Source organism: Eschrichtius robustus, chromosome 14 (genome assembly GCF_028021215.1).
Source record: "Eschrichtius robustus isolate mEscRob2 chromosome 14, mEscRob2.pri, whole genome shotgun sequence".
NCBI classification, from domain to species: Eukaryota; Metazoa; Chordata; class Mammalia; order Artiodactyla; family Eschrichtiidae; genus Eschrichtius; species Eschrichtius robustus.
The window spans coordinates 11,993,777-12,019,423 of NC_090837.1; the positions used below are offsets into that span (position 1 = coordinate 11,993,777).

Here is a 25,647-nt window from a genome sequence, read left to right on the forward strand (position 1 = left end):
GAGGCTCCCTGGCTAAGGGTGGCCTCCCAGAATTCCCCGTGCAACCCCAGCATGAGCTATTACTCCCCCCCGCAGCCCGTGCCCATTCTCAGGCCTCACAGCACTTAGCTCCACCAAGTAGCCTCCGCTCATGGCTCCACACTGCTTCCCGTGGGTGTGTCCCCACGGGGGTCCATACTGTCCAGGGGGCCCCGAGGCACTTTTGCCTTCGTGAGCCCCTTCCTCCATTAAAATAAAATTAAAAATCATGCTTTGTGACTACATCATCATTAAGACAACTATAGCCCATGCTGGATTGAGTATTATATACTCATTATTCATACATTCATTTTTTTTTCTAATTTATAAAGAAATGAAAATGAAAACATTTTCACGGGCCCCCAGCACTGACCTTTCTGTGCCAAGCGGAGTAGCTGCTCTGATGCTGTTTCCGCAGAGTTCTGGGATCAGGCCACAAATGCAAGCCTCTGAATTCTTGAGCGAGTTTCTTTATTCTCTGAGCTGAGATCTCCTTGTTTTAAAAGTAATAATGATGCCTTACAAATCTGAATCAGGAGGCCATGATGAAATGATCTGAGGTTTCCTTCGTTTGTTCATTCCTTCATTCGGCAGATATTGTTTTTCTTAATTGAGCAGCTACTACACGCCCGATACTTTTCTACGTGCTGCATAAGACACAGCTATGCTTTGAGGAGCTTGTGGTCCAGGCGAGCTTATAATAAAATACTGGCAAGCCTTAGACGTCATTAGGCACTTGATGGGCAATTTTTCATTTAACAAGCCCAGGAGGCTGGCACTATTTTCAGCTCCACTGTACAGATGAAGAAACTGAGGCTCAGAGTTTAAATAACATTCCCTGGGGGGCGGGGCACTCCCCTTGCACAGTTGAGCTGGCCCCGCGTGGTGGTGGTTCCTGTGGCTTGGGTGTCCCTGCTCAGGAGCCATCACTCATGCTCAGTGACCTTGGGGACAACCCAGTCTCATGTGGCAGCAACTGCACCTAGACTCTGCCCTGCTCTCTTCAGAAGGTCCCCAGTGGTGTCAGAAACCTTGCACCCTCCTGTCATACCTGTCTGTTGGCCTCAGATCCATAGAACCCCCGGGTTAATCTCCTGTCAGCTGAGTGCCTGACATCGTCACCCCTTGCCCATCAAGCCAGCTCATTGTTCCTCTGAAGTTTCCTTTCCAGGGAGCTCTGTTGATGCAACTTGGGTGATAGAGCATGAGCCCAAGGCAGCTCTGAGCTTTGCCTGATCCCTATTTGGAGATCTCCCTACTGGGGGAGATGTTAGGGGGCTTAGAGAGGCAAGCAGATCCCAGGATTCCCAGCTCCCCGTGCCAGGAGGGAGCAGTGGTCCCTCCAGTGTGGTGCAGACCTGGCCCTTTGCAGTTTTCTCAGGCTGCTCACCCTGAGCTCAGTGCTGGCTTTCCCGCCAACCAGCCGTGCATCTCTCTGAGATCAGTCTCCTTATCTGCAGAAGGGGCATATACTTGCCTCTCTCCCATAGTCCTTGGAAAGACCAAATGCAGTCATGTATACCAAGCTCTTAGGACAGTGAATACATTTCAGTTAATTACTATTAGAGGGATTTCCTCTGTGTGCAAACTAGCCTAGCCCTACCTTAATTTACTGCACCTAAGTCTTCAGTAGTGATCCCTCTGAGCCACACAGGTCCTGGGCCAGCACCCGGGAGGCTGAGATGAACCAGACCTGTCCCTTGTTCTTGAAGATCATTGCCATCAAGCACAGAGAAACAGCACAAATCAGCCTGCAGGTGCCGCTTAGGGACGGGCCTGGCTGCACGGGGTCCCATCACCTACAGAACTGCCCGTGGATTCCAGCATCTTACACGAACTATGACCACCACCGTGGGGCATGGATGTTACTGATTTGCAACAAAGAAACGGGAACAGAGAGGAGTAACTTGCCCGAAGCGCCCGACTAGGAAGCGACCGAGCTGAGATTTGAGCTCTTGCTGTCACTCTCATTAATGGGTAGAGTTGGAGGACTTTTCCTGTCCTACCCTTCTTTAAGGGAGCCTCTGTGACCCTTCCTCTCCTTTTGGAGTGGGGGTCACAGCTGGAGAGGGGAGCCAGGAGCTGGGGGTGGAAGACCAAAGCCAGGATGGGGCAGGTGGGAAACTGTTTAAAAGCTTCAAGGGGCTGTAGGCTAACCCCCGGCTCTTAGCCTCTGGGGGTCCCTCCACCGCCCCTGGGTGTTCGTTGTGTGTTTGTTGAGCACAAGTTATGTGGGATGTTAATAGGTGTGATGTGGGGAGGGAGGGTAAGAACCAAGGTCAAACAACTTTGGAAAATCTAGGTTATAACAAGTTAAACAAGGTCTCTTTTACTACAAGACTTTTCGAAACTTGTGGTACTGGTAATGGTGACTCTTCAAAGCTTGATGAGCATGGAATCCTTGGCTTTTTTTCATGGAGCAGTTATTAGGGTTAGTGTGGTACATGTAATAAGTATTGGGACTAGCGGAATTATATCTTAGAACCCCAAACACTTTGAACTTACAAGTCAGAGAAGCAGGAAGAATGCTTACCAGGATCTCCATCTAACGGATGAAGAAACTGAGGCACAGAGAGGCGAAGTGACTGACCCTAGTTAGCAGAGCATCCCTTAAAACCCAGCCTGATCCCCAGCCCTACGCTCTTGCCAGTGGGCAAAGCTTTATTGCCAATCTCCCAACTCACTGCCATAACATTTTGGAAGCGCCTGTCTTCCTTTTGTGGATGAACCTTCCTCACTTTGGCCTCACTGTTTCTTTCTTTGGTTTCTTTTGCTTATTTCTGGATTCCATCTGAGGCATGAAATAAGCCCACTGTAATGTAGTCCAGTGGACCACCGCCCCCCCACGCCCCCACTGCCCCCCACCATCTAGTGACAGTTTATGAAGTTTGGGGTCCTTATCAGCAGCACTAGAGGAACTTTAATGGATGTTGGAGCTCTGCTGGCTTGGAGAGAGGCTCCTTAACCCCAGTCAACATGTTTGTCACACTAGCACTCACCCAAACTCAGGGTGCACATATCTGTCCGTCAGCAGACTCTTGGGAGAACCTCAGAACACGCAGTTCCTCTCAGAGGCCAAAATCTACTGAGATCCCAGGGACTCCATTTGTCCCCCTCTTTAGAAGAGGCCACCAACAATCTTAGAAGCAGACACAAGAGATTAGACATCTTGAATATGGACTGCTTGGCCCATGCAAATGAATTCATCTTTCCCCTGAATTAATTGTCAACATTTAAAAATTGGGGAATTTCACATAAAAATCTGAATTCTGGTTTCTCATGGAAAACCCAGAAAATCTAGCAGCTCTGGACCCTTGTTCCCGTTTGGCCACAAAGGACGAGAGCTGAGTGGTGGTCGCTGCTTGAAATCAGTACGTGGTCTCCAGCTCCCCCACAGTGCCCACCCCTCCTGTTGTCTCTCCAATAACAAGGCAGAATGCCAGCCGCTGCCTAGACTATGTGCTCTTGTTGTTTTAATCTTTATTTAATTGGATTAATTATCATGAACAATTTCCTGCATCCATGTTTCTATAAAAATTAGGAAAACTATGAATAGACTGAGAGGGCCCTATATTTCATTTGTCTAACTCATAGAATTGGCAAACTATGACTTACCAGTCCCATCTGGCCCACTGAAAGCAAAATGGTGCAGCCGCGGTGGAAAGCAGTTTGGCGGTTACTCAAAAAAGTTAAACACAGAATTACCATAAAACCCAGTAATTCTACTCCTAGATGTATACCCAGAAGAATTGAAAACAGGTTTTCAAACAAGTACTTGTACACAGATGTTCATAGAAGCAGGATTCACAATAGTCAAAAGGTGGGAACCACCCATATGCCCATCAGTGGATGGATGGATAAACCAAATGTGGTCTATCCACACAATGGAATATTATTCAGCCATAAAAAAGAATGAAGCACTGATGCATGCAGCAGCATGGATGAACTTGAAAACATGATGCTAAGTGAAAGAAAGCAGCCACAAAAGGCCATGTATTGTATGATTCCATTGATATGAAATGTCCAGAATTAGGCAAATCCTTAGAGACAGAAAGCAGATAGGTAGTTGCCAGGGACTGCGGGGGGCAGAAAACAGGGAGTGGCTGCTTCATAAGCCTCCTTTGGGGAGGTTATGAACATGGTTTGGAACTAGACAGAGGTGATGTTTGTACAGCACTGTGAATATGTTAAATTCCACTGACTCTTACACGTTAAAATGGTTAATTTTATGTTATGTGAATTTCACTTCATTAAAAAAAAAGAAACTGACCCCTTGCCTGTTTTTGTGCTGCCCGCAAGCTAAGAATTTGCTTTTACATTTTTAAATAAGTGAAACAAAGCAAAAGAAGAATACTATTTAATGACTCGTGAACACTATATGAAATTAATTTTAGTGTCCATAAATAGAGTATTATTGGAAAAGAGCCATGCCTGTTCGTTTATGCATTGCCTATGGCTGCTTCAGAGTTACAGTACAGAGTTGAGTAGCTGTGACAGAAACTGTAAGGGCTGAAAGTCTCAAATATTTCCTATCTGATACTTTACTGAAAAAGTTTGCTGACCTCTGCTCTAGATCTTTCTCAACCAGGTGATGGAAGTCAGGTGGAAATTAGTATCTCAGTTCCTGAGAGGGGACTGCAGTGGTCGTTGGTCTTGAGCCAGGAGGCAGAGGGATGGACAGACAGGCTTCCCTTGATGTTCAGTGTGTTAGTTTCCTAGGGCTGCTCCAACCAATTTCCACAAACCAGGTGGCTTAAACAACAGACATTTATTCTCTCCTAGTTCTGGAGCTAGAAGTCTGAAATCAGCTCATCTGCAGGGCCGTGCTCTCTCTGAAGGCTTTAGGGGAGGATCCTTCCTTGCCTCTTCCTGGCTTTTGGTGGTTGCCAGCAATTCTTGGCTTGTGGACACATCCCTCCAGTCTCTGCCTCTGTCTTCACATGGCCTTCTCCCTGCGTGTGACATCACATCCTCCCTCCTCTGTGTGTCTCTATGTCCATTTCCCCCTCTTCTTATAAACCGTCAGATTAGGACCCACGCTAACCCATTATGACCTCATCTTAACTTGATTACATCTGCAGAGACCCTATTTCCAAATAAGGTCACATTCTCACAAATGAAGTTATCTAGGAAACAGAAACAGACTCACAGACATAGAGAACAGACCTGGGGGAGGTGGAGGGGTGGCGGGGGAGGAGGGATGGATTGGGAGTTAGGGGTTAGCAGATGCAAACTAGTGTATATAGAATGAATAAACAACAGGGTCCTACTGTATAGCACAGGGAACTATGTTCGGTATCCTGTGGTAAACCATAATGGAAAAGAAAAAAACAAATCAGGTCACATTCTGAAGTTCTAGGTAGACATGAATTTGGGGGGGGGGGCCCTATTTAACCTAGTTCATCAGGCACCCCCAAGATCTTTGATTCTGAATAAGTGAGCACAAACTACTCATGCCTTATTGGAAGCACCCTGAGTGGAAGTAAGCAGAGAGATATTAATTAAATATTAAATTAAATATGAATTAAGCACCTTCTAAGTGCTGGGCATGGTTCTAAGCACTTGATTAATCCTCTGAGGAACCGACGAGGCACAACGAGATTAAGCAAGAACTTTCCCGAAGTTTTACAGCTAACACGTAGCAGAACCAGGATGCCAACCCAGTCAGCATGACTCCAGAGTCTTATGGAATCCGATGGCCACCTCACAGGGTTCCTCTTTAAATTTGCATCTTGCAGGTTAAGTAAGTAAACAGTCTCAGAGAGGTTAGAGGACTTGGCCGGCGGCAAAGCTGAGATGTAAACTCAGGGAGCAGGACCTTGGCCTTTCCAGCTCACAGGAGTCCTCTCCCCGCAGCCCCCCTGCCTTTAGTCTCCATTTCTTCCTTACATGCATGGAGAAAGTCTTTTGCCTGCCGTCACTCAAGGGTGATATCTCGGGATGAAAGAAGCTAGCAGATGCAAAAAGAGTCACCTGGAGGCTTTAAGTGAGGCTCCAAAAACCCTGAGCTGGCTCTAAGCATTCACCCACGAAAACCCTTTCAGCCTTTAGAGAATCAAGGTCCTATTGACAAATACTAAGACGTTGACACGCGCTTGGAGGCTGGCTGCCTGCTCCAGGGTGAAAGGCATAATAGATCAGGCCGATGAATGTGCTTCCTCGGAGTTCGTCAATCCTGCCTTTGTCTTGTGCATAAGTGAGGATGATCACGTTGAAGGAATCCATCATTAGCTTGTGTTCCTTTCTACAAGAATATGGGCACTGGGGAGAGGAGACGGAGGGTGTGGTCCAGGAGTGCATTCAGGGCCCACCTCCACGGAGAATGGGGGCAGGTGTCAGAGCGAAGAGGCTCTGAAAACGCATCTGATTGCATCCACACCCATCCATCAGCCCCGGGTTCAGCCCCTCTTCCTTTCCCCGCCGGCTGTCAATCACGTGGCTTTTGCAAATCTGAGAAAATTGCACCTTAGGGTTTGGCTTGCTGAGCTTGAGAATTGGGAACCTGGGGCCCATTTGTGAATTTATTTTCCTCTTTGATATCTGCAATCACACCGTCTTTGAACATTGGCCCTGAGTGCCTTCACTGGCTCAGACTCACTGCTCAGTGATTAGTCCGGTGGCCATTCTGTCCTCAGTGACAGGGCTGAGTCACTGCACCTGAAAGGTGGCTTCTCTGAGAACTTGGGGAAACTTTGAGAAGGCAATGAGCCATGTGGCTGGAAGAACCTGTGGCTGCATGACTGACTGACCTTGCGATGCCCGCGGGGGTCACAGGTTTGGGCAACCTGTCCCAACCCCTACGCTCACCATTCAACCCACGCCATTGATAGATAGTTGGGACCATGGTCGAGAGCCCCAAGATGTTTGGGAGTCCCATTCAGTGGTTCCCTTCTTCTTGTGCGTTTTTGGTATCTTTGACCTAGAGCAGCGATTCTCAACCAGGGGCAATACTGTCCCTTCCCCACCCACTCCCCAGGGACACTTGACAGTGTTTGGGGATGGTTTTATGTGTCACAGCTGGGGGAACGGGGTGCCGCTGGCATCTAGTAGGTTAAGACCAGGCATGCTGCTCAACATCCTATAATGCACAGACAACCTCCAACACAAAGAATTATCCAGCCCCAAATAACAACCGTGCCGGGGTCAGGAAGCCCTGATCCAGAGCGTCGTTCTCCAGGTGCAGCCCCCGAAATTAACAGCAGTGTCCACGTCACCTGGAACTTGTTAGGAACTCACGTTCTTGGTCCCCACCCCAGACTCAGGGACTCAGCAACTGGGGCCCAGAAACCAGTATTTTGCCAGGCCGTTCAGGTGATCCTGACACATGAAGTCTGAGAACCACTGACTCACGGCAATTCGTTTTATAAAAGGCCAAGCGAAGCAGCTGCAGGCCCAGGTCTCACTACATCGCAGAGATGCCTCTCTGACCTCAGGGCCCGGGTTCTCCATCACCCCTGCGTCTCGGTCCCACTTGAAGCTGTGTCAGACTACAGATAGCTAATCCTCCACATCAGGGCCTAGTGTCAGTCTGAGAGGCCAGAGAATTTGTGAGGTAAATTAAAACACCGCTAAATGGCTATTGGAGGTGAGAGCACACCTTGGGTTTCTCTGGATGGTGCCTGCTCTTGTACATTTGGTAGATTAAATTGCTTGATTCCAAAAAAGAGCCAGCGCAGGATTTCCCTTGATTGTGATTTTCATAGAAGGTTGAGTCTTATTCACAGATGCTACCATGCCAGTCTCATCACTTCAGGCTGCTAGGTGGATAAACAGATTTTTTTCCCCTATGGGAAATTTCTGATAAAGAAAGTAGCAAGAAATTCCTCCCTCCTCCCTTATTAACTGTGTTGGTAAATTACTGGACTTCTCCGATCTGCAATTTTCTCTTCTGTAAAATGTGTTAGAGTCCTGAGCTTTCCGGTTGTTGTTAGGACCCTGTACCTAAAATGACAAGCACAGAATAGAAGCTTAATAAATGCCCATTTACACTTCTGTTTTGAAAGAAGGGTTGGGAGGCACTTGGCTGTATGGGTTTCCTATTGCTGCTGTAACAAATTGTCATACATTCAGCGGCTCAAAGCCACATAAACATTCTCCTACAGTTCTGGAGGTCAGAAGCCCAAAATGAGTCTTACGGGGCTAAAATCAAGGTGTCTGCAGGGCTGGTTCCTTCTAGAGGCCCCAAGGAGATCTGTTTCCTTGACCTTTCTACCTTCTAGAGGTTGTCCTCATTCCTTGGCTCATGGTCTGCATCACATCACAGTTTCTCCCACAGCTCCCCCTGTCACGGTCACATCACCTTCTTCCTGTGACTTTCTTGATTCCCTTTTATAAAGATCCTTGTGATTCCATGTAGGGCCCACCTGGATAATCCAGGATAACTTCCCCATCTCAGGATCCTTAATTTAATCCCATCTGCAAAATCCCTTTTACCATATGAAGTCACATTCATAGGTTCCAGGCATTAGGACGTGGATATCTTTGCAGGGGGGGGTGGCGCATTGTTCGGCCTACCACAGTGTCTTAGCCCATTTGGGCTGCTATAACAAAAATGCTACAGATTGGGTGGCTTAAGCAAGCAAATATTTAATTCTCACAGTTCTGGAGGCTAGGAAGTCCAAGACGAAAGTGCCAGCAGATTTGGCATCTGGTGAGGCTGGCTTCCTGATTCACAGATGCCTGTCTTCTTGCTGTATCCTCACGTTGTAGGAAAGACAAGGGAACTTTCTAGGGTCTCTTTTATAAGGACCCTAATTCCATTCATGAGGCTTCACCCTCATGATCTGATCACCTCCCAAAGGCCCCACCTCCAAATACCATCACACTGAGGATGAGGATTTCAACATGTGAATCTGGGGGGGACACAAACATTCGGTCCATAACACACAGTGACTAAGGTCCTTGGCAATTCTATAAGTAAAGTCCTTTGTAGAAGACCCAATAGTGAAAGGGCCCTAGCACTAGGTTTGGTCACAGGGTGATGTGTGGGTACTGCTGTTCCTCAGAGCTGCTCCTAAGTTTATGGCAGGTGGGGAGTGCCATACACCACCCAGCGGTTCTCAGAGCAAGGTGCTTGGACCAGCAGCATTACATCACCTGGGGACTTGTTAAAAATGCAGATTCTCAGGTCCTGTCCCAGATTTAACTGAATTAGATTCCCTGGCAGCAGAGCCCAGTAATACGCATTTTAACAAGCTTTCCTGATGATTCTGATGCATGCTCAAGCTTTTTAAATAAAGAGCAGCTTTATTGAGATATAATTCACATACTTCAAAGTTTACTCTTTTAAAACAATTCAGTGGTTTTTAGTATTATATTCATAGAGTTGTGCAACCATCACCACTATCTAATTCCAGAACATTTCCATCACCCCAAAAAGAAACCCCACACCTATTAGCTGTCACTCCCTGTTACTCCTCCTTCAAGCCCCTGGCAACCATTAATCCACTTTCTGTCTCTATGGATTTACCTACTCTGGACATCTCATGTAAATAAAATCATACAATATGTAGCCATTTGCATCCGGCTTCCTTTACTTAGCATAATATTTTCAAGACTCATCCATGTTGTAGCAGGAATAATACTTCATTCTTTTTCATGGCCAAATATTCCATTATTTGGATAGACTACAGTTTGTTTATCTATACATCACTTGATGAACATTTGGGTTGTCTTCACTTTTTGGATATTATAAATAATGCTGCTGTGAAAGCCCAAGTTTGAGAACCACTGTGAAAGAGAATTGATCAGAATCCAGAAGTCTGGGTCTTGCTTTGCTAGTACAGAATATGGATTCTCTTAGAGTCAGATTCACATTAACCAGACTTTTGAGACTGATGTATAAAGTTGAAATGTCTGTTTACTAATGTACAATGAGAACTCACTGTCACAGGTACTGCATTTCTCAAGGGCCAAGTGATTTGCCCATTTCCTTTCTGCAGTACACCCTTCCTGAAAGCCAGAGTTTCATCAGGACTTTTCCTGGTCAATGTGGAATACAGAGCAGGAGTGTTTGCTATATGGAATGTTTGAAGGCTTCGGGCTGGGACAACCTGCTCTCCCTGGGCAGGGTAACTGAGAGTACAGGCAAACTGCCCAAGGATAGATCCTGGCCCCACCACTGGCGAGCTGTGTGACCTAGAACTAGTTATTCAACCTCTCTGAACTATACTTCCTTCTCTGTGATTTTGAGATAATAATAATGAAGATGTCATAGGACCATTGGGCAGATTAAATGAGATAACACCTGTAAAGTGTTCAGTACTAGTGCCTAGTACGTGGTCCATGAATGGTGGGTTACCACCCACCACCTTCACAATGATTAACCATCTCATGTTTGGGAGAGGGGTTGCTATAGCGACTGGAGATAACAGAAGTCTGCTATAAGGTCTGTCTCTGTGACCTTGTATAAGGGCAACATTCTTCTGCTTGTAAGTGAAACAACTTAAACTGCTTTAAATGTTTAAAAATGAGGATTTAATAGAGAAGCTCCAGGGGCTCAAGTGATATATCAGCCCTTGGTTGTTCTGCATCTCTCCACTCTGCTTTTCTAGTGTGTTGGCCTCCTTCTCAGGCAGGCCCTTCCCACAGGTATGCTCAGGTCGCCCCTGGGCACTCAGGTGTGTAGCCCACCAGCTTAGCTACTCCGGGGAACAGAGGGTATCTTTTAAAAAAAAGGTTGCAGGGTGTTTCGTGGACTCTGATTGGCTCATCTCGGGTCACATGTCTGCCTCTGAACCAGTCACAGTGGTCAAGTAGTTGGAATACTCTGGACTCTCCATGCCTGGGTCAAACGCCCTGCCCCAGGACTGAGAGGTCCAGCCTGCCCTGAACCTCTAGCACTGAGACGCCAGAACGGTTGTTTCCCAATGGAAAACCAGGCTGCTGTTACTAGAAGAAGGAGTAAGCTCCAGTGCCAAAGACCCCTGTCCCCTGGATGGGCCAGGAGAGGCGAGCCAACATCTGCCCCTGTGACTCTCTTTGCCTCTCTTTTTATGGTTGACTAAGCTCCTCTTTCGATCTAATATTTAATCTGATTGCATCAGGCTCTGGATTTAGGTCCCTTCCCGACTCTTTGCACAGGGATTGTCAACTATAAAACTATGGATTTGGAGATGTATAATTCTTTGTGCTGGGGGCTGACCTGTGCTTTGGAGGATGTTTAACAGCATCCCTGGTTTTCACCCAGTAGATGCCAGTAGCACCATCCCCCGAGCTGTGACCTCCCAAAGTGTCTCCAGAGACTTGAGAACCACTGCTTTCGGTTAATGTTGTTCCTCTGTCCTCTGACCCAGTAGGGGTTGGGCTGGTTTCACACTTGGAGGGTCAACTTCCTTATCTCCAAGTTCTTGGGATGGGGGTTCTCTGTACCCCCGCAATACTGACAACACTTCTCACTGATAAACTGTGACCCTGTTGTAGCAGAGGTCCCCTGTCTCCACGGCGTCACCTTCAGGGCTGCCACATCAGGACCAGGACCTGTCACATCTCCATCACCTCAGCCCCACTTGGAGATGCTTTGGAATATGGATGCCCCATCCTGACCTTGGAATATGCTCCACCACAAGGCTGTCTCCACCATGTCTGCAAACTACAGACAGTGTGACACAGCTTTGGACATCACTTGCGCATCAGGGAACAGAGGGGGGAGGAAATGTATTGCCCGGAGTTCAGACCCAAGAATGCCTGGTGTCTTGGGTTTCTTAAAGTCAGACTGGGGTCTCTCACAGCAAGCTCACCTGGTCTGTCCCCGCTGAGCCTGCTCAGGCAGTAAATTCCATGGAATGACTCTGCGTGGGGAACTTCTCAGCAGCCCTTTGTTCTAAGGACAGTTAACTTCTGCTGAACACTGGCTACAGGGTGGCAGCATAATTTTTAAAATGCCACATTTCCATTGGGGAAGAATTTCAGCTCAGGCAACTCTGAACAGCTCTGATTTAAGATCCATAAACCTAGTTCAAAGCAGTAAATATGTAAGTAATTGATGATGTAGTGTGCAAGCAACTTAAGACCCATCCATCACATCCAGGCAAGTAAGGGCTGTGGACACGCTCAGAGAACAGGACGACAGGAGGGGAATAAATGGCCAGAGGGACCTAGACAGTTCTGCTCTCCCCATAACTCACCACTGCTTCTGCATGGAGTCATGGCCTCGTTCCCAAAAGAGCCTCCTCCCCAGTTTTGTCTTCTCAGGCCGGAGAGAAGGGCCACTAAGGAAAGCGCAGACAAGCACCTAGGTTGCTCGAGGTGAAAGCCACCTTTATGGCACACCTACTACGTACCAGGCATTTGCTTCATGTTCCAGTGCCCGATTCCTTAGGGAAACTCCGCAAGATGGGTGTTATCGCTCCCCTTTTACAGAGGAAGAGGTCCAAAGAGCAGAGGACACAAGCATCACAAAGGCAAAATCAGGATTGGGATTCAGATCTGCGCCTGTAATTAATTCCATCTTGTCTCTCTGCCTCTTAGGCAAAAGAGGGGGTCTGGCCCCTGGGTTGCCTGGATTGTGGAACGTGCCATCCACAAACACGTTTGTTGCCCATTTCTGGGTCCAGATGTCAAGCCCGACTTGCAGATCCCAGCCTGTGGTCTGCATGTCCCCTGCCTCCCCCGCCCCACGCCTGTCCCTGATACTGCCATTTCTGTTGTTCTATTTCAACGTGAGACCATTTACAATTGAAATTGATGGAGCACAGGGCTGGCTGTTTTCCTCCCTTCACAGGAACATTTGCGGTGATGGCAGCGCGAGGCCTCTGTCAACTCTTGTTTTGTCCTCATTTAAGCCTGAGCCGGGCGCAGTACCGGTTAGCATTTTCCTTCAGGCCAAGGAAACAGGTCCTGTATCTGTGTGGTCTGAGATGGCTCTGCATCGCTAGCGGGGGCCCCCGAGCGTCTTCGGGTTTCCAGGCTGCCTCTCCTCTTGCTCAGGGCGTCTCTCCCAGGGAGGGTGCACAAGAAGACCCCCCTCACCAACTCTGCTGGTGGTCTCTCCTTTCTGAATATCTGAAGAGAGACCACGGTACTCACAAATGGGGCTCTGCAGTCCAGGAGATTTAGGTTAAAATCCCAGAAGGACATATTCCTTAGGCGACCTCTGAGCCTCAGTTTTCCCATGTGCAAAATGGGATCATTAGTACCTACCTCACAGGGTGGATTGTTCATTCATTCGTTCGTTTGTTCATTTGTTCATCAGTAAATATTTGTGGAGATGCCACTTTGTGCCATCCCTGTGCTAGCTGCTGAGGATACAGGAGGGAATGAAACAGATATGTTATAGAGAATCAACGAGCTAATGCAGGTGAAACACTTAGGCCAGTGGTGCCCAAACTTGTCTGCGCATTAGTATGACCTGAAAACCTTTTGAAATGTTCAAAGCCAGGCCATACCCCAGTATAATTAAATCGAGGATCAGCAAACTTTTAATGAAAGAGCCAGATAGTAAATATTTTAGGCTTCATGGGCCATCAGGTCTTCATCATGGCTCCTCAACTCTGCCCTTATAGTGCAAAAGCAGCTGTAGACGATGCACATGTTGATGTGCCAACAAAACTTTATTTATAAAACAGATTTGGCCCATGGGCTGTACTTTGCTGACCCCTGAATTAAATCACAGTGCAGGGGAGAGGCCCAGGCATCTGTTGATTCCAGTATGCTGACAATTGGGGAACCACTGACTTAGGCAATGCCTGGTACGTGTTAGCTGTTATCACGATTACTGTGCAGCAGCTGAGAGAAGTTAAGTACCTTGCCCAGTTTGGGGGCAGAACCAGGACAATAATGCCGGTCTTTCTAACTCCAAACCCCATTCTTTTGATCATTTTGCTTCTCTGTTTTAAGCTCTCAGAGCCTCAGTTTCTTCATCTGTAAAATGGGATTGATACTAGACCTCCCTGACACAGTAGCTAAGGGGCCTGAATGTGAACATTGACATACAGTGCAAATCTGCCCTCGAGAGGGACTCTGTCAATGGTAAGAGTCAGGAGGCGCTGAGAACGTTCCAGGGGTCCTGACCCCAGTTGCTCAGGAAGCCGTGCGGCCCTGAACAGACAGGCACGTGGGGAGAGGTTTGGGTGAGGAAGTAGTGGGCTCCATTTTTGAGCAGATGGGCTTAGTTTGGTCAGCCGCCCCAGCTGAGGTCCCAGCTCCCACTCAGAGCCTGAGAGCCAGGGCTGGAGGTATGGGTGGGTGGCCAGGGCAGAGTGGGGTGCCTGGCTTCCTGGGACCCCTCAGTGGTCCAGGCCCTGCGGGGCTGTGGAGGAGTGAAGCCTCCATTTGGAAGGTTAGGCTACTGGCTTATTTTTGCTGGAGTTAGCAAGAAAAACCCTTCACCTCTCAGCTCTAAGCCAAACTCTGCATGAGACACTGAACACATAAAGATGAGTAATCGGCAGCTCCTACTGTCCAGGAGCTCACGGTCAAGTGGGTGGTGGAGAGATCAGATGTGTATGCAGAGGCTCTTGTGCAACGAGGCAAGTGACCCAAAGAGGTAAGCACAGGATGCTCCGGGAGGGGTGTCTGCCCTGTACATTCAGGGAGGGCTTCCTGGAGGAGCCATGCCTGAGCTAGATCTTGGAGGAAGAGTGGGCATGAGTCAGGCTAAGAGAAGTAGGGAAGGGGTATGGAAGACTGTCCTAGAAAGAGGGAACAGTATCTTTGAAGGTGGGAGGTGCAAGTGAGTAGATCCATGGTGTGAATGTGGCCAGGGGAAGGCTGGGGACAACAATGCAGCCAGTGGCAATTTTCAGCCCAGGACTGGCCCTCAGTGCTGTTCTTCAGCTTTCTCAGAGGCACCAGGCGTTTCTTCCTCTTTGGCCTGAGATTGGCATATTCTTCCTCTTCATCTGACTTTTCGTGGTCACTTGAGTAGACATGATGCTATAACAGAGGTCCTGGAGATAATGATTTTGGATATACCAAGTCTACCCTCAAGATTCTATTGAAGGGACCTGCCACCCTCCACTCTAACTCCAGAAGCATCACACATATTTCCTTCTTGATAATTTATTTCCTGCGTGCTTCCCAAATAAACCAACGTGGATCCATTTTCCTAATGAGATTCTTCTGGATTTCTAGATTTTTTTTGTATTTTATTATCTTTTTACATAAACTGATTTTGACATTTCAAGATGATCCCTCTCCTCTTTCTAGACCATAGCACTAAAATTATATCAAGGGGAAATTTGAGGGGATACAGGGAGAGGGAAGGAAGATGGGTTTCCTAATAGGTCTAGTCTTTAGAACCGAGGGAAGATGCATGATTAGTACCAGTCCGCACCTCCAGTCCATGGGGCGGTGTCATGGAATTAGCGGCCCATTGCCTCACTTCTCTTGTCATATCCACTCCCATCACCCGCCACTGCCGCCACACCGCCTGCACATATACCCAGACTACTGTTAACATTTTAGATTCTTCGTCTATCATTCCCACAAGGAAGATTATTACTCATGTGGCACCCAGGTGTCCCATTGTTTGGTTAAGAGGTTAAAAATCCCTGATACACTTCAATAAATTCAACAGCGAGCACAGTATAAAATGTAATTAAATGCCTCAGCCATCTTCCCTTTCTTTACTGGCAATGAAATTTAATTGAGGACATCTGAGGGGGCCGAAATAAATCACAGGTGATGACTCCACCCTTCACACGTCTCGCTGGGAGAGGGCGTGATGTTATCACTGTTCACATGTGTGATTTATGGGCAATTCAGGGAATCCCAGCTAAGCAGTTACCTGCCGGGATTCAGGCGCGAGGTGGTGATGGTTTTTTAAAAAGGGGAGCATGGTTTTGAAGGAGGGTGTTAGAATCAATACATCCTAGTTTTCCCACTAGATCCTGAAGGTAATTCCAGTTTGGTTTCACCATTTAAAAAAATGTTTAACCGAGCCTTGGGCCAGGAGGAACAGGTGATGGAAGAGAAATTTGATTCTGACTCACTGTGAGGTCTTCCCCTCACATCCTCTGCACTTTTCTGCCTCTGGCCTCACACGTCAGCTCTCTCTGGGCTCCCATTTGGTCAGTGCTCTCACGGCTCACCTGTCCTACCAAGGTAGGCTTCTACCTGGAGCCACTCCCAGGAGAGCACTTCATCTGTTCTCCTTGACCATGACCAGCACCACCACCTCCCCTATGGTAACTTACATGTCCTCCAGGTCTTCTCTCTGCTTTGATAAAGTGACAACTGGATAATCATATTAATTAGCCCAGGCAGAAGCAGTGAGAGGAGAGGGTTAATTTTCCTTTCCCTCTGTCTTCATGAGCTGACATGGATTTCAGCAGTGGCATGTAATCAGAGATATTGCCTCATCACAGATTATTCTACCGGGAGACGGTGAGAGCTAGAAAGAAAACAGGCTTGGGGTGAGACTGGGATAGGTTAGAACCTTGGCTGGACCACTTGATGGTTCTACTCTGCCTGGCTCTTCTCTTCTGTAAAATGGACATTGAAACAACATACCTAGGATTAGCTGAGCAGAGGGGTGACACCACGTGGTCATGCACACTTTGGCTTGGAAGCTGCAGGCCATTTGTCCAAGAATTCCCACCATGTAAGTGGCCGCAGTGGGTCTATAACCCAAGTCTTCTGGCTTCAAAGAAAAAAACCTTTCACAATGCATACGTATATCAAACCATCTCATTGTATACTTTAAATATCTCACAATTTTATTTGTCAATTATACCTCAATAAAACTGGAAAAAGAAAAAGAAAAAGGGAAAAATTTCTCCACTAATCAGCCAAGGAAATGAGTTACACAGCTCTTAATCAGGGGTTAACACACTTTTTCTATAAAGGGCCAGGTAATAATTATACCTGGCTTTGTGAACCTCAATAAAACTGGAAAAAAAAATAAAAGGAAAAGGGAAAAATTTCTCCACTAATTAGCCAAGGAAATGAGTTACACAGCTCTTAATCAGGCGTTGACACACTTTTTCTATAAAGGGCCAGGTAATAATTATACCTGGCTTTGTGGACCACATGTTTCTGTCAGTTACTCAAACTCTGCTATTATAGTGCAGAAGCAGTCACAGACAGTGTGTAAATGAGTGGGTGTGTCTGTGTGCCAATCAGACTTTATTTACGGAAGCAGGCGATGGGCCAGATTTGGCCTGAGGGTCATAGTTTGCCAACCTCTGTTCTAAATCATAGTTCATGGAGAGCTTTGTCAGGTTCTAACTGGTGTGTTAATTGTAGGGGTGGAGTGATGATGACAATGACAAAAACAAGAATAACAATAATATGTCAGGCACTCAGCTAAGCCCTGTTCCAATTATATTACCCCACTTCGTCCTGCTAACAATTCTGTGAGGGAGATATTATGACCCCTTTTTTACAGGAGACAGAAGCTGAGACTCACAGAGGTGAAAATGCCCGAGGTCTCATAGCTAGTAAGTGGCTGAGCTGATGCTTGAACACAGGTCTGCTCACTCCAAAGTCCCACACTCCACGGGGCAACTTGATAACCTTCCCATTCAGAAATGAAGTTTGCTGCTCTGTCTTTAAAATAGGCCTATGCTCAAGGCCTTGTAGCTGGTTTGAACCCCACATACGTGCAGATTGGTTTGACCCTGATACCTCCATTCCTGCAGTCTTCCTATTTCTAGGCAGGTAACTTCACCATTGCCCTTTGTTTTGCCTCAATGCCATGGGGAATCCCTAAGCATCTCCCCTGAAGGGTCTCTTCCATCAAGAGTGAGCAGCACAACCTTTGCTCACCCCCAGCATCTCTTCTGCCTTATTTCTTCCCCCAAGACCTGCGACCCAGGCTCACTCTTATCTACTACTCACCTGTGCTGAGTTGTTCCCTAGACACCTTCATAGCGATCACAAGCCCGCAGGTGATGAAATTTGGATCTTGAGAAGTGGGTTGTAGTTGTCTCAGGGAGAAAATTATGTCCATCTACATAGAGAAACTCAATTTGACCCTGAAGCACCATGGTGCTGTAACCTTTAGAGAGCACATGATTAAAAGACTTTTAGATCTGATGTATTTGAATTGGATATTAAAGCAAACAGAGTTGTTCCCCGCTATGTGAATAATACTGTGAACAGCTTTAGTCAAGGATTGGTTGGCACCTTGGATGAATCAGTGGGATTTTAGCTGGTGACTGGCCTGTGGCCGCAGATGAAAAGTTGAATGCTCTAAGTTTTATTAATTTCAGGACCCTTGGAGCCTAAAGAATTTGCTGCTTGATTTGAGTGCAGCACCATTGTTAAGTTCTCAGTCTCTCCTGTCCCTGGGCTAGAAGTTGAAGGGCAGCTGGACCTTCCATTTCATTTGTGGCATTTCTGAGGATGAGCTCTGGGGTTGGACTATCCTAGCTCAAACCCTAGCTCTCCCGCCTAAAATGGAGTTAGGAGATTAGATGAAATAATACATCTAAAGCGTTTAATCTGAGTCCTGCCATATAGTAAGTACTCAATAAATGTTAGCTGTTATTATTAACAGTACTGTGTGCTCAGAAGTCTTTATCTCCATGGAAACATTTAAGGATAGGATAGCTCCTCTTCTAGCCAATAGAGTTTAGAGACTCAGAGACTGCAATAGACGGTTTCTTGTGGTCCTTTCCAACTCAAGGACTGCGTGATTTGAACAATAATTTTTACGCATGTCTCAGAAGGAGACATAGCATAGGAAGGCAGTAGGGTGCAGGGGTGAAAAGCAAGGCTTTAGTTTTATAGGAAGCTGGGGTCAACTCTCAAGTCCACCAAATACTAGCAATAGGACTTTGAACAATTAATTATCCTCATTTTCCTTATCTCTAAACTAGGGATACAACCTTGTAGGGTTGTTTGGATTAAAGGAAGAAACAGCTCCAAGAGGCGAATTCCCCGCTTGGGAAACGTACAAGAAGTCAGACTGTGCATTGCTCCTGTACCAGCCAGCGGACTGAGTACTCGGGGGTCTGGGTTTTTTATTGGGGGCTGCAGGTGGGATCATGACATGACAGCTCAAGTGAGAAAGACCTGGCCTGGGAGCTGAATGGCCTTGTAAGGGTCAGGGCTGATGTTTTGGACCCCAGCGGAGGTGGGGAGTTAGAGGAGGGGGTGGGAGTGGGGCCGTCCTCTTTTTGTCATAGCCTGGCAGGCTGCTCTCCCCTCAGCTGCCAGAGGGAGCTCTTAAATGCGTTAAGACCCTGCACAGCCTCCTGCCTCTGTTCTAACGCACTAGACGGTTCCCGTTGCCTCAACACAAACCCCAAAGTCCTGTTTTATTTCCTTCGTGGAATGTGTCACATTATGTCTCCCCCTGTAGACTCTAAGCTCAGAAAACTTGACTATCTTGTTTGCCATACCCACCCCCAGTTCCGTACCTGGCACACAGTATTGCCGTCTCAGCTTCCTATGGCTGCTGTAACAGATTACCAAAACTCAATGGTTTACAAGAATATACATGTATTATCTTACAGTTCTGGAGGTCAGAAGTCCAGAAACAAGTCTCAGGGCTAAAGTTAAGGTGTCTGCAGGGCTGTTTCCTTCTGGAGGCTCCAGGGGAAGCTCTGTTCTCTTGCCTTTTCTAGCTTCCAGAGGCTGCTGCATCCCTTGGCACTTGGCCCCTTTCCATCCTCAGAGCCAGCAAACATCACATCTCCTTCTCTGACTCTGACCCTCCTGCCTCCCTCTTTCACTTATGATTACATCAGCCCTACCTGGCTAATCCAGACTAATCTCTCGTTTCAAGATCCTTAACTCAATCACATCTGCAAAATCTCTTTCTGCCTGTTAAGTCATATATTTTATGGGGCCCAGGCATTAGGACGTGGACATCTTTGGGGGTGGCGGGTAGGCATATTCAACAAAATGTTTACTGAGTAACTGTATGAATGATAGTAGGAATAACATACTGTGTTATTAAAAAAACAACATACTGTGTTATTAATAAAAACAACATACTGTGACATTGCTTCTGGGCCTCTGAGGCCCTTTTCTGAGTTTAAAAGGGCTGGTTCTCATTGTTTCCTTTGCTTTCCCCAGAGAGAGGTAGGAGGCACAGACAGTACAGGATGGGTTGAACTCCGTGTATCTGGAGAGCAGTCTGGACTAGAAGCATCCAGTTTGTTCCTCTCTGAGGTTCAGATCACCACTTAGTCACTTCTCAGCTATAGACAATTGCTTATTGCTTCTAAGCCTCAGTATTCCCATCTGTGAAATGGGGATGAAATTGGCTGTCATTTATTGAGCCCCAGCTATGTGACCTGAATTTTAAAAACCCAGTCCTGGCCTTTACTTGCTGTTTGACCTTGGGCAAATGGTATAACTTCTCGATTTCCTTGTTGGTGAAATGGCACCGATGATAACAGCTGATACATCACATGTGCTCACACATGCAGTGTATGGATAAAATGAGAGTATATGTAAAGGGCTTATTTGGCAATAGTGCTTGGCACATGGTAACACTTAACACAAAGCATATTTATTATTTTTCTTATTTCTCATTTTTAAAATTCTTATCATTATTCTTATTTCTTTCTTCCTCTTCTTTTCCCTCCTTTTCCTTTGCTTTATCATCACCCATTTTTACGTGATGTCTCTGTGTTAAATGTTTTCAAGAGTTTTCCCCATGCCTGACTCCTCTGTTAGCCTGAGTTCAAACTCACCAGGTCAGAGCCTGAGTTTTTCATTTTAAAGCTCAACCTACCATGATGCTTTATTAATATTGGTTTCTTCTATCATGGCTTCTGTTTGACTATCTGGCTACCAAGGTGTCAAAGACCAAGCCTCCTGGTTTCTCCCCTTCTGTTATACAGAGGCACTTTTGAGAGGGCATCAACAGTGGGACCTAAAGGAGGGAAGAAAAGTGCTCCTTCTCTCCAGCCCTCTCCCTTGCCATGCACTGCAAATGAAAATATCTGGGAAGAAATGTCTATTATTCTACCCCTGGAACCGAAGGCACCAGGGATGGTCATAATTCTGACTCCGTGTCTGCGTGTCTTGTTATTAGAAAATTAGAGTAGAAAAGAAGCTTTTGTTCAGCTACGGGGACATCTTAATAGGCACTTTGATTGTTAAACAGAAGTTTCCATATCAGTTTAATTGCTATAAGTGCTGTTTGCCTTCTCTGTTGTGATAAGGCCTGAATTTTCATAGATTTTCCCTTTAAACAGTTTTCCTTTGCTTTAAGGCTTGCGTTGGCAAGTTTAATGAAATCCAAACGAAGAAAGTAAAGAGAAGATCTCAGAGTTCAGATCTGCACACCCACAGATGAAGCCGTGTGGAGGTTATTATTGCTGGAGACTAACGATGTCGCAGCCGTTGAATGTAACTGACGGAATTTGCTCCTTCAACCAGATATTGGGAAATGAAACCAAACTACTAAACTTAATTACATCTACTTTTTCAAGAAGGTGCTGTAATTAAGAATGAGAACAACTAGGATATGAATCTAACAGTGAGATGTGCTTATAATAAAAGAGGATTTGTTCTCTACTGAGTTGAGCTTCAGGAGTACCTTCTCAAGATTGTGGGGAGAGGGAGGGGGTGGGGAGATGGCTAGAGAAGTGAAAAACATCTCGATCAGGGTTTCTCAGCCTTGGCACTATTGCCATTTGGGTCTAGTTAGTGGTTTGACGCGGGGATTTGTCTTGGGTATTGTAGGATGTTGAGCAGCATGCCTGGTCTCTACACATTAGATGCCAGTAGCCTGCCCACCCCACCGCCCCAGTTATTTGGCAGTATCTCCAAACAATGCCAAATGTTCCCCCGGGCAAAAGTGCCCCTGATTGAAGATGCTGATGTAGGGGCTTTTGGAAGGCTCGCGAACAACTGCAGAGTTACTCCTTGAGGATCTACCAGTGCCCGGCTGTGTGACCTTTAGCTAGTCACTGCACCTCTTTGAGCTCCTGTGTCTACCTTTGTGCAGCGGGAATAATGAGAACACCGACTGCATAGAGGCAAAGCTTCTGCGTATAAACTGCACAGAATTATGCCTACCACATATGGAGCGCTCAGTAAATTCACTGTTTCTATGATAATAATCTCAGATTCAGCAAACATGTGTTACGTACTTACTTTGTCCCAGGTGCTGGCTATGCTGTGAGGCAGTGATGCAAAGATGAAGATGTGGTCCCTGTCCTTGTAGGAGTGGCAGAAATATGGAGACTTGGTGGAACTGCCTTATTCTTCACCCCCGGCAGACATTACTAATCAGTCTCCATGCTCTTTCCTCTTGAGCCTCAGAATCCTTCTCAACACACTTTTCTAGACAGCTGCCACTAACATCCCGTGGGATGAAACCCCTTTGGCACTCCTCACTTCGTAGATTCCCCATGAGGAGGCTGTGTGTCTGAGCTAACCCTTCCTCTCCAGCACAGCCATTCCACCTCTACCTGTCCCCGGAGAAAGCATTTTAAGGACTTAGCAGGTAGCAGCACCCTTCCTTCCAAATCTGACTTCAGTCCCCTGCTCTCTCTCTCTCTCTCTTTTAAAACTGTTTTTCTTTCTTGTCTTTTTTGCTTCTCTCAGAAGCCAAAACAAGTAATAAAATGGGCTTGGACTTGATGACATTGAGTTTTTAGTTAAACTAGAGGGAATTCCCCTGGCTCTGATTCTGAGTGATATATCATGCTGTCTCCCTCTTTCTCTGGCCTTTGGGGCTTGGGAAATCATTAGCTCTTCCAGAAATGGTCCCAGCTTTACAAGGGCAGAATTGGGGTTTCTGGAAACAGCTTTCAGATGGCTGTTGACAGTGTCATGAGACAGAAGAGAGGAGTGAGTGGGTTAGGGTTAAATGCTCCCTGCTCGGTTCAGACATGCCCAGCTCCCCAGTGAGCGTGCCACTCCTTAACAACTGCTGTGAAAAATGAGGCGTGTGCATTTGCAGCTCTGCGGACAGGGAGCTGGCTCCATCCATCCGGCCTGAGAAATGAGAGCTGGCGTGTGGGTCAGCCGCTTCCTTCTTCTCTGCCCTAGCCGGTGGAGGTTTCACAGGCCGCACCGGTTCACTTCTGCTGTTGTTTCACACCTCTCTGGGGCCTGTGAGGTCTGCGAGGAGGAGGATGAGGACAACCAGGCAGTGGAGTGAAGGTGGGGGCTGGTGCCCAGAGGCTGTGCAAGAAGTCCTGGGACTCAGTCAGTGGTGGAGTGATAGTGTGGGTCGCTGGGATGTAGCCTGAGGTGTGAAAGAAAAGACCAGATGGGCAGATGCACCCAGTCTGAAGTCTGTGTGATTTATTGTTTCTTCCTCATTCCCATTCATCCATCAGTTTATCCATTCATCTAGCTGTCCATCCATCCATCCATCCATCCATCCATCCATCCACCCATCCATCCACCCATCCATCCACCCACCTACCAATCCATCCATCCGCCTACCCATCTGTCCACCTTGCAACTCATCTGTCCATCTACCCACCTATCCAACCATTCATCCATCCATCCATCTACCCACCTACCAACCCATCCACCCACCTCCCCATCTGTCCATCTACGGACTCATCTGTCCATCCATGCACCTATCCAGACATTCATCTATCCATCCATCCATCTATCCACTCATCCATCCATTCATCAATCCATCCACTTATTCCAGCATGAGTTTAGGTGGCACATGGTTAGACATATTTTAAATAGTTATTTATAATATACAGAAAGTGATATTGGTTTTCCGTATAGAGTTGCTTTGAGAATAAATGTGTTTAAACAAACAAATAAGTCAACCTAAAATATTAAGTAGATAATTTTATGGGTTGTACAGGGGCATGACAAAAATTAGGAAAGTGGTACTTGTATGACTGGCATTTGGAATCTGCTGAGTTAGAACTTTGCATACACAGGCACGTGTTCTAGGTCCCTTAAGCCTGGATTCACAGCTGCTGTGTGGTCTACAAGGTATAGGATCTTGAGCACGTGACTTCCTCTCTCCAAGCCTCAGCTTCCTCACCTGTAAGGTTGGGATGCTAACACCCCCGAACCTTGTTCTGAGGATGTAACGAGCTAAGGCATGTGAGTCACGTGGCACATGCCTGGCACACAGTAAGCACTTGGTAAATGGGAGCCACGCTCAGTTTTATTCTTCCCCCAGCTGGTTTCTTTCCAGGCACTGCCCCACCCGGGGGACCTTGCGTGAGTTAAGGTAACACAAGCTAAACCAGTTTTCCATTTGGCTTTGGTTTAGCAAGTGATGGCGGCCAGTGTCCTTCCGGAGGCCAGCGAGCCTCCCTCTTCCTTCTGGGGCTTGGTGGGAGCGCACCCCCACTTCCGACTCTCTGTGTAACAGGACCTTCTCCTCCTCTCTTCTCTCCCTGCAGACACCCTGTCAGTGCCACGCTGGTCCCCACAGATCCCTCGCAGAGACCTCGGCAACTCCATCAAGCACAGGTAGGCTGGATTCCTGGCTGCACCGGGGCCCACCTCCCAGCACAGGGCCCAGCGTGGGGGAAGGCTGGGCAGGGTGTTTTGCCCCAGCTCCTATATCACCATGCTCTTCTCTCCTCTGCCAGGCTGAACCTCGACGTGGCAAGGGACTGAGATGTCTGCTTCTTATTCACCTGGCTCTTATAAAATGAACACCTACTGGTTAAAAGCCAGGCCTTTGGAGTCAGACTGACCTGTATTCCAGTCCCAGCTAGTAAAGCTTTGCAACCTTGAGGAAGTTACTTAACCTCTCTGAGACTCAATTTTCTCATCAGATATTTCTGATTACTCATAGGGTGGTCATGAGGATTAAATGAGATAATATATTAAAGTGCTAAGCAAAGGGCCTGGCACATAGTAACCACTCAGTAAATGGTATCAATATTAAGACAAATGCTTGTCCTAATTTTGGGTCTCCCCACCCAGAAGACAAGATTGCAGGCTGGAGTCAGAGATGCTCACTTTCTGCTGAAGCATAGGTCAGTCCAGGGCTCCAGCCCTGTTGGGTGCCTGGGACAACCTCGCCAGGAGTACACCTGCCCTTTTCAGGAGGAAGATTTCTATCTACTAAGTCATCCCTTATATGAAGTTAACTTTCCACATTTTATCTCATTATCCTCACAATCTGTTCACAAACTCAGTGGGGTAAGTAGCACAAGTGTGGTCATGTCCATTTGACAGATAGGGAAACTGAGGCCCTGAATGATTAAGTGATGAATCTACAAGCTAATTAACCCCAGCATTTTGTGTTCTGTTGACACCTCTGCTGAGAGCTTTCTTTGCACGAGGCCTCTGTGACCAGCAGAGAGTTCACTCATTCATGGTTTCTTTCCACTAGTATTTATAGGGAATATCTGTACCAGGGCTGCAGCACTGAACACGACGTAAGGCTTTCAGCCTTGGGGAGCTCGAGGTCTAGTGGAGGGATAGACAGTTAACAGACTATGACAGTACGGTGGTGGTGGGGATCAGGGCTATAAGGGGGGGAGGCAATACCAGGGGCAGACACGTCACCATAACCCGGGGTGAGGCAGGAATGAGCACATTCTCCCGGAATGGCATCTCGTCAACAGTTTTTGAAAGAAATATGTTGACAGGATAGTTGTTAAGACTCAAATGAGAAAACGGTGGAGGAAGCCGTGAGAAATACACGATAGACACGTCAGTGGTCAGGCGGTGAGATGCAGAGAGAAAGGCATCAAAAAGAAGGGCCTTTTTTTGTTTGCTTACAGGCTGCTCCCTGGCTCAGCTCCACCCCTGGATTGGCTTCACCCCTAGCTCAGC

General features: G+C 47.0%; 1 protein-coding gene across 1 annotated transcript in view; it reads left to right on the forward strand.

Annotated features, from left to right (window-relative positions):
- The window catches only part of KSR2 (kinase suppressor of ras 2), a 391,791-nt gene that overhangs the window by 264,835 nt on the left and 101,309 nt on the right, over positions 1-25,647 (forward strand). Inside the window, exon 6 of the mRNA XM_068563176.1 lies at positions 24,258-24,327. Coding sequence (XP_068419277.1) covers positions 24,258-24,327 — 70 coding nt within the window. The remainder of the gene's footprint in view (positions 1-24,257; positions 24,328-25,647) is intronic.